This window comes from Triticum aestivum, chromosome 7D (genome assembly GCF_018294505.1).
Source record: "Triticum aestivum cultivar Chinese Spring chromosome 7D, IWGSC CS RefSeq v2.1, whole genome shotgun sequence".
Classification (NCBI taxonomy): domain Eukaryota; kingdom Viridiplantae; phylum Streptophyta; class Magnoliopsida; order Poales; family Poaceae; genus Triticum; species Triticum aestivum.
The window spans coordinates 605,112,876-605,122,496 of NC_057814.1; the positions used below are offsets into that span (position 1 = coordinate 605,112,876).

General features: G+C 45.1%; 1 protein-coding gene across 1 annotated transcript; it reads left to right on the forward strand.

Annotated features, from left to right (window-relative positions):
- Positions 1-5,329: 5,329 nt before the first annotated feature.
- On the forward strand, positions 5,330-8,725 carry LOC123165752 (probable GMP synthase [glutamine-hydrolyzing]). Its single transcript, XM_044583472.1, has 5 exons — positions 5,330-6,307; positions 7,260-7,317; positions 7,428-7,511; positions 7,593-7,734; positions 7,863-8,725. Exons 1-5 carry the CDS (start codon positions 5,806-5,808, stop codon positions 8,256-8,258), a joined length of 1,182 nt encoding a protein of 393 aa, XP_044439407.1. The 5' UTR covers positions 5,330-5,805; the 3' UTR covers positions 8,259-8,725.
- The last annotated feature ends 896 nt before the right edge of the window (positions 8,726-9,621 follow it).

The window sequence follows — 9,621 nt, forward strand, 5'->3', positions numbered from 1 at the left end:
TAAAAAAAGAAGGTTCAACTAGAATGTAAGCACAATGTTTCTTGAACCAACCAAGTGAGAATATGTGAACTGGTATCCTTTTTCCTATAGCTAGCAGTCAAAGCATTTCTTTTTACCCTGAAAAAAAGATCATATTTTCTGAGAGCAAAATAGGTCAGGAAAAAAAAAGTGGTGGTTTGTTGGAGTAGGCTGCGAGGCCCAAGCGGCCCAGTTGTGCAGCAGCCCGTTATCCTTCCACCGTTGGAAGCGGGCAGTTGTCGCTGCTCTGTGAAGCCAGCCTCACGCTGTGCCTGCCACATTACGGCCCGTGAGGCTCAGCTTTCGCACAGGCCCCAGCGGTCCACTACTCAACTTGGAACGGGCGGGCCAGCAGCAGCACGACCGGACCAGGCCCACAGCGCTACGGCAACATCCACACCACCTTAATACCCCCGCTCGGGTTACAAGCTCGCGCTACTGAACTCGGCGTTCCTTCGTGCGGAGCACGCTATTTAAGCTGGTCGTTTGCTCTCTCGGTAGGCGAGGTGGGACTAAACGAAACGAGGGGGAGCGCTGCGCCCTGCTGGTGGAATGAATATGTGGCGACCTGCGTGGGCCTTTGTTTCTCTCGCTTTTGGGCTTTACAAACAACGCCGTGCAGATTACGCTGTGCCAGTTCTCGAAAAAAAAACGTATTACGCTGTGCCTGATCTCAAAATAAATAGAAAATAAAATCGCTGCAGCCACGGAGCTGCACCATTAACCGTCTTACAAAGACCAATCACTATACGAACAGATTGATTTTTATATACTCCTGACCGCTCCATTAACAACGAGTTCATACAAACAAAATTATTTCAGTGTTCGTATGGGCATATGACACATCCCTAAAATATTAAGAAACTTGAATTTCAAAAACAAAAAAAAGGAGAAGCGCACATTTTAACCCCGAATTCCTGCCCTAGTTTAATTTATACAGCTCTAAACTTCAAAACCGGTTAATTAGGACACACCCCTAAACTCTTGATACCACTTCTAGCAAAAAAAAAAAAAAATCCTTGATACCATTTATTTTATCCCATTGACTTCGTCACAAGGCGGTTTTGGTGTGGTGACCTCCCAATTGGCGATTGTTAGTTGACGTGGGTCGTTCAGTCTCATATGTCATGCAAACATTAGGTACTAATATATAGTTACTCTTTCTTTGAGGGATGAACTGCGAAAACTTTGAAATGACAAGGATTCTACCCGTCGCTTCACCAAACAGCCGATGAGTCCTGGTGCCCCTTTGTGGGTGTCCTGCCCCTTCTTCGGGGCCCTCCTCACGCCTTCTTGCTCATGGTGACCACTCCGACAACGACGAAGACGACAGGGGTGCTGCCGACCAGCCCGACATGGCGTACAAGATCACCTTCAAGAGTATATGGTAGCTTAGGTTTTTTTTTCTTCGGTTTGGGTTTTTAGTTCACCGGACATCCGGTTTTATGTAAAAATTATCCAAGTTTCAATGAAAACCGTTGGATTTGTTTAAATTAAATCAAATTTGTTTACTTTATTTAAATTTCATTTAAAATGTAACCAGATATTTGCGGCTAGCTTTGAATGGCCGGCTCCCACAAGGCCGCAACAGTGTCCGTGGACCGGTCCCCATCTGTCGGCGGATGGATAGTGGGGGGGGGGGGGTGAGAGTTGGAGATGCCTTAAGAGCAACTCTAGCAAATGTGCTATATCCTTCCCTACCGGTATAATCCCGACGGTTTTATAGGTTTTCCACATTTTGCGGCCCGAACAAGTCCGCTAAAGTCCGCCGACCCATTAAAATTATACTTGCAAAATCTGCCCGTCCGCCGTTATATGTACGAGGTTAGGGCGTTTCAGGGTTCACATACTGGATAAGTTCCGCCGCAATCCGCCCCCTCCGCCGTCTCCTTTCCTTTCTCCGGCGAGCAATTAGGCGCGTGTTTCTTTTCCTTTATCGCGGCTCCATGGCCGGTGGTGCTCACGGGCGTGGTGGCCGTGGCGAGTCGCCGCCATGATGCAGAAGCTGACAGCTCCAGCTGGCCTGCCGTTGCGCCATGGAGATCGAAGCAGGCTATGAGCAGTGAGCGCGGCCGCCTCTCCCGCAGCAGCGGGCGTATGATCTCCAGCTGGGTTGATGAATGTGTTAGCGCGAACTAGTTTTTAAAATTTACAGTACGAACTATAGCGGATCTGTTCTATTGGACCTTCGAGTTTCCGCAAAATCATTTTAAGGGTGCAATACCGATTTATAATGAAAAAAGTCTATTTTAAACGCAGAACTAGTAGAGGTTCAGTGAAACAAACTCTCAAGTCGAAATCCGGTCGATTGCACCCTGACTATGCAATCCAGGTCTAAACTGAACCATGGCGTCGTTTCGCAAACCAGGATTGTCGACGTATCATAGGATGGCCGGGATTGGTGCCATTTTCGCACCGTTCCCTGTTGGGCCGGTCCGCTTTAGTTTTTCTTCCTTCTTTTAAAACATGAAGTTTTTTTATTCTTGAAAACTGCAACAAAGAGCACGTAGGGTGATGACTTGAACCCGAGACCAACTGCTGTTGGTCGACGGAAGTAACCACCAAGGCAGCACATCATTGTTTAATTTCTCCCTGTTTCTTCTTTCTTTTCATTTCCCTTTTTCTTTTCTGTTCTTTTTATTTTTTATTTTTTGTTAAATTCGTAGTCATCTTAGTAGGAAATACCAAACGAAAAAAAACCTCGTGAACCAAATTTTCAAAAGGAAAAAAGGTCGCGATTTTTTTTAAAATTTCATGGATTTAGAAAAAGTTCAATTTTTTGAAAAGAAGTTCACAAATTTTCAAAAGAAAAGTTCACGGATTTTGGAAAAAAGTTGTAACAATAAAAAGATTTCGTGGATTTGAAAAAAGTTCACGGATTCAAAAAAGTCCACGAGTTTTCTAAAAAGTTTCATGCATTAGATAAAGACAAAAAAACTAAGAAATTGGAATAAATTATTCACAAGAGGTGAGGCGGTGTGGTTGGTAAGGACAGTTTTTGCACCAAAAAAGGGAGGTTGCGAGTTCAAAACACCTTATGCACACCTTTTTTTAGCAGTGTACCAGAAAAAAGACATTTTTAACAGACAAAAAAATACAAATGGGTTTGCTGGGGAACTCAGCTCCGACAGCTTAAGACTTGATGCAAAAACCAATGGACCGAGAATACTTTGCTGATTACAATCCGAAAATAGTTCTATTTAACAATCATTTTAGTACAAAACATTAGCATATATTCTTTTCTTGATGATCCATTAACATATATTCTATACATATAAATAATTTGAAAAAAAATAAAAACTTGAAATTGGGAAAATCATAGAGTTGCTATAAAAGAGGTTCCCCTGTATGACAAAATAGTTCAAAATTTTGAAAAAGTTCATGGAATTAAAAAATATATTAAAAGTTCACCAAATTCTGGAAAAGTTTCTTGAATTTGAAAAAAAGTTCATTGATTTTTAGAAAAGTTCACAAATTTGGAGAAATTTTCATCAAAGTTAGAAAAAGTTCATCGAATTTGACAAAATGTTAACCGACTTGAAAAGTTCATAAAATTTGGAAACATTTCATCCTTTTGAAAACAAGTTCATTGAATTTGAAAAAAGTTCACGAATTCAAAAGATTTGAAAAAAGTTCACGCAAACGAAAAAAGTTCATAAACTCGAGAAAAGTTCACAAAAATTGAAAAAGAAGAAAAGCAGAAGAAAACCAGCCAAAAAAAAAAAACCAAACAAGCTGGAATCTAGCATAAAAAATTATCGTTATTGAAAGAAGAATAAAAGAAGTAAACTATCACGAAGCGGATGTTGTCCCGGATGGCTAGCGCGCTCGTACATTACCTGTGAGGTGTCGGGTTTGAAACGTCACGGCTCACATTTTTTGAAAGGTTTTGCAGAAAAACGTAAAAAAAAAGAGTATGATGGGCCGGCCCAGTGCACGCCGTAGTCAACGTTGCCGCTCCTTGGCCCATGAGTCGGACGAATCCCTGCCACGTCAGTGTTTTTATGCGAAATCACTAATTAAGGAGTACTCGTTGCAAAGAACACTTCATCTTCCCAGGTCATGACAAGCAGCGCGCCACTTGTCGCAACCTGGGAGTTTTCCCTTTTTTCTAGATTCGTTTATTCAAAACGTTTTATCTCTTAAACCGTGCGTCCAAATCTCAAACCGTTTTCACCGTTGGATTCCTCGCGTCGAGATCTTCAAAACTAGATTCCATGTTGATAGGTTTTGACGAACTTTTTTTTCACGAAAAAACCGGACGAAAAAACCAAAACGGGAGCATGGTTTTTTCCCTTTCCGAAAGAGGCACGCCCGTGCCTCTCGCGAAATCACAACCGTGCCACTCATGGAAAGAAAAAAAACAAAAACACGTTTCTTTCCCTTTCCGAAAGAGGCACGCCCGTGACTCTCGCGAAAGCACAACCGTGCCTCTGGCAAAAGCAAAACCGTGACTCTCGCGATAGAAAAAAAAACAGAAAACGTGTATTTTTTTCCCTTTCTGAGAGGCACGAACGTGACTCTCGCAAGAGCACAACCGTGCCTCTCGCGGAAGCAAAACCGTGACTCTCGTGAAAGAAAAAAAACAGAAAACGCGTTTTGTTTTCCCCTTTCCGAGAGGCACGGCCGTGACTCTCACGAAAGCACAACCGTGCCTCTCGCGGAAGTAAAACCGTGACTCTCGCGAAAGAAAAAAAATTAGAAAACGCGTTTTTTTTCGTTTCCGAAAAGCACGGCAGTGACTCTCGCTAAAGCACAACCGTGCCTCTCGCGAAAAAAAAGTGACTTTTCATGAAAGAAAAAAAAGTAAACACGTTTTTCTCGCAAACGCTAAGGAAGACCGGGAAAAAACCAAAACGTCGAAAAAACCCGGGAAAAAAGCCGAAAACGCGTGCGAAAAAAATAATAAAAAAGCAAAATCTGGAGGGAGCGTCCAGAGCGTGACACGTGGCGAATGGCTGAGAGCGCGCCAAGTGGCGCTGATCGTTGCGAGGCTCCCGAAGGAGCGCTCGTTAACTAGTTGCTCCCGTTTTTATGCCTCAAATAGTCCTGGCCATGGGCAGCCCGGCCCGAACGACCTAGCCCGAAAAAGCTCTACCCGGCCTGGCCCGGACCGAAGGATAGCCAGGTATAGCCTCAAATGATGTCGAGGTTCGATTTAGATCGGGATTGCATAGTTCAGGGTGCAATCGGCCTGGATTTCGATTCGAGGGTTCATTTCGTCAAATCTCCACGAGTTCAGGGTTTAAAATGAACCTTTTCCATTTATATAATAGAAAAAAAAAGTGTCGCTCTCGTCTCGTACCATTCCAACCCCTGGGCGCCCGTACTCTCCTCCCCTTGGATTCCACTCCTCGGAGCAAGCATAACTGAACCAGGAGCCTGCGCGCGTCTCTCGTCCCCACCACCACCCACAGCGAGGGCCTCTCCCGCCGGGCCTCCTCGTCGCCACCCTCCGCAAGGCACCACCGGCCCTTTCCTCCGTGCGCCGCCCGCCGCCGTGGCCCCGGCTTCCCGCGCCCGCGCCGTTCGCCCAATGCCGGGCCACACCATGCCCGGGATCAGAGTTCTTGGCCCGGAGCTCGCTTTGATTTTCTAAGATTAGAGTAAGGAGGATAAGAAAAAGGTTCTTGGTCTTGGGGCCGGAGAGGTTTTTGGGGGGCGGCGCGGAGATCGTGCTCGCTTGCGTTGCGTGTCGCTGTCCCCTGCTTTGGTCGGGCTCGCCCCCGTGGAGAGAAATTGGCGAAAAGTTTGAAATTTGGAGCCGGGAGATCGGGCCGGGCGAGAATGGCTTCAATGGCCGGGGCGCCGAGGGTCAGGTCCCTCAACATCGCGGCGCCGGTGCTGGTGCCGGGGGGCAACAAGGCCCCGGCCGCTGCGCGGAAGCCTTCTCCCAAGCCGCTGCGGAAGGCGCCGGAGGCCACGCCGGAGAAGCCTCCGGTCGCCGCCGCGGCCAAGGGGGATGGGGATGGCGCAAAGAAGGACGCCGCGGCCGCCACTGCCGGCGGCGACGGCGGCGCGAGGCGGACCCCGCCGAGGAAGCCGCACAATGCGCCGGCGGTGGTCCTCAACGCGTCCTGCTCCTCGGAGGCCTCCGTGGAGTCGTTCCGTGGCCGGGCCTCAGGCGGAAGGACGGAGAGGAGCTGGTCCCGGCCGGCCGCGCCCAATCGTGGGAAGGCTGCTTGTAATGTGATGGAGAAGCATGCCGATGTCGCGGAGGTTGTCGCTCCGGTGACGCCGGAGGCCGTCCAAGGGAAGAGGAGGTGCGCCTGGGTGACTCCGACCACCGGTGAGTTCTTGCTTCCTGAAGCCTGATGGTTTGTTTATTTGATCATTTATGCGGTACGCTTGCAATTTGTGCTTGTTCAGAATTGTCGGCTATAAAGTATAAACACTAGATTTTTTCAGTGTCCAATCATGTGTTGCAATTTCTGTCATCTTTCATATTTTAGCATGATTAGTCACTCACCTAGGATACTTATTCATAATCTTTTGTAAAGATATGTAAAACTCTGTTTTAGAAAGTTAAGGCTGACGTCTGAACCAAAAAGATCACAATTTGAGTTTCTAAGTTACAGCTGGTTATACTAGTCTTGTTGATTGCTTTTGACACTGGTCATAGGCTTCCACAGTTCATCATTCTGCCTGCATTGGATAAACTGAGCATGTTCACCTTCAGATTTCCCATTTTGTTCTTCGTTGTTTAAAGGGAATGATTGATCCTTAGCATTGGCATCTGATCTACCATTATTACTTCCAGTTTCACATAAAGCTGTACATGTACTTTGTTAAACATACTGTACTTTTGACTAACTGCGGGAACATTCCAAGTCTTCAACAGAGATAATGGCGCGTTACTTATAGTTATAGACAGAATCTATTTCTACTGATCTGCAGAATGTGCACTCTGTTATAGTCATCCTTGTAGAGAAATCTGCCATAATCGTGCTCATCAGTTGGGACTGTAAAAATGGCCTGTGAAAAGGGTGCTTTACCAACAAGAAAAATAAAAACAAAAATAAGGGATATAAGTATGCTTTGCTTCATCTATACCCCAAGAAAACCGTAGCTTCAGTCCCAATTCTTGCTTTAGATGATGTTGTGTTGTCACATGATATGGTAGTATGGTTGCCCAGTGCTTTTCATTTGCCTTACGGATGAAGTATTCTTACTCTCTGAATCATTTGTCATGAAGAAAGCTGACTTGTCAAACTTCTACTGCCCATTCATTATCTGATCAGATCCTCACTATGTCACTTTCCATGATGAGGAATGGGGGGTTCCAGTTCACGACGACAGGTACGCAAAATGTGAATTAGTGTATCCCTTCATCTTTATTATTTATATTGTGCAAACTTAGAATAAAATGAACAGTTCAGTATCTGTAATAATAACCATGAATTCCACAGGAGATTGTTCGAGCTACTTGTATTATCTGGTGCATTAGCAGAACTATCATGGCCTGAAACTCTCAAGAAGAGACAAATTTTCAGGTATTGGTTCTCTAACATTACAAGTAAATAAAGCAATTGTATGTATAATTTGTTTCCTGATGTTTGTGCCATATATTCTAGAGAAATTTTCACGAACTTCGATTTGATTGCTGTCTCCAATATAAATGAAAAGAAGCTGGTAGCGTCAGGAAGCATTGCCAGGTCACTTTTGTCAGAGCAAAAGCTGCGAGCAGTCCTCAAAAATGCTCGCCAGATAGTTAAGGTTCGGAATCGCTGCTGCATCACCATTAACTGATGCTCCTCTGATCTATGTCTTTTGTCTGGGAACTTGTTTGTTACATGGCTTATTTATACTGATGCAGAAATTTTTCAAACAAAATGCCCATGCAGATTGCAGATGAATTTGGATCCTTCAGTCAGTACTGCTGGGGTTTTCTGAACCACAAACCGATAGTAAGCAAAATCCAATATCCAAGGCAAGTCCCCGTCAAGAGCCCCAAGGCAGACATGATGAGCAAGGACATGGTACGAAGGGGACTCCGAGGCGTGGGCCCAACGGTCATATATTCCTTCATGCAGGCAGCAGGGCTAACCAATGATCACCTGGTCAGTTGCTTCCGTTTCAAAGAATGCAAGCCGTCTCCAACCCTTGGCACGAGCGACGCCAACAGGGTGAAGACAGAGGCAGAACGAAAAACGGAGGAGCCGAGAACAAAAGCCCACGGGGAGGAGATGACCGTAAACTCGGACCCGTCGATGGCGATCGACACGCTCACCATTTCGTAGCGTTACGAGGAGCAGCGGCTTTGTGAGCCGGCATTGTGTTCGTGTTACTTACCTCTGTAGATTTTGTGCTAGGTTGCCCCTTGAAATGAGTTTAGGGATTGTGTATAGATCATTTGTGTCAGCAATGCGACTCGGTCTGTAAGTATATATTACTACCGGGGCGAAGGACCATTATCTTTTGTGATGATGCAGAAGTTGTGAAAACCTTCTCATGCTATGATGTGGGGGCTGCATTCTGCATCATTACCTGCATTCCCTGTGGCGCTTGCTTGAGGGCGCATTGAAGCAAGCAGATGGATGGACCTGAAATTGCCTGTGAGGCCCAGTCAGCTAACAGCAGAGGCAGTTATGCATATGCTGAACTGCAGGAAGGCTGCCTCTGTGTGAGGACAGCAACAACTATACTTGGTCGGTCTGTCTGGTTCATGCCAAGGACCTGTAAACTATTTTAAACATGACAAACACAGAATGCATCTTCACAACAGAGTTGCGGTTGCAGGATGAACATGCAAACATGCAAACGTATAATTTGATTATGTTATATCCAGTCGATGAATTGTACTCCCTCCGTTCCTAAATATAAGTCTTTTTAGAGATTCCACTAGGGGCTACATACGGATGTATATAGACATATTCTAGAGTGTAGATTCACTCATTTTGCTCCGTATGTAGTCCATATTGAAATCTCTAAAATGACTTATATTTAGGAACGGAGGTAGTACTATCTAAAACAAAAACTCCTAGAATAGGATAAAAAGAGGATGAGAAATACTGGGTACTTGAGCGGTGTAAATGTAGGCAACGCGTGGCATGGACCATCTCCACCAAACCAGGCATCTCATCATGATCAAGAACATCAGACAAACGGAAATGCAGGTCCGTTTCGTCAGCAACAACCAGAAATCGGTTGAAAGCTTTGGCCCATCAGTGGACAGCCTCCAGCCCTTTTCCAGGCCTGATTCGGCCTTATTTGCTCTAGTAACTGTGGTGAAAGTTTGTAAGAAAACTTTTGGGCTTGTTTTTCAATCTATTTAACGGGTAATAACATTCTATCTAGGGTGGAGGATGGTGAAAGTCCGTACCAAAACTTTTGTCCGAAACAAGATGCATTCTTGTGGACAGGCTTCTTTTTTGGCACATTTTTGTTGTATTCAGGTGATTGCATAACCCACAATATATAATTTGGCATGTCCGCCCATTTAGAAGTTTACAAACCATCGTATTCGTTTACCATTCTACAAGCATGAACTTATCATTCTTGACATGCAATTGCTCACTGCTAGCTACAACTACTTAACAAAATCCAACAAAGTTTCACACTGCAACTATGCAACATCAGAAGGATTTTAGCTACACACGGTTA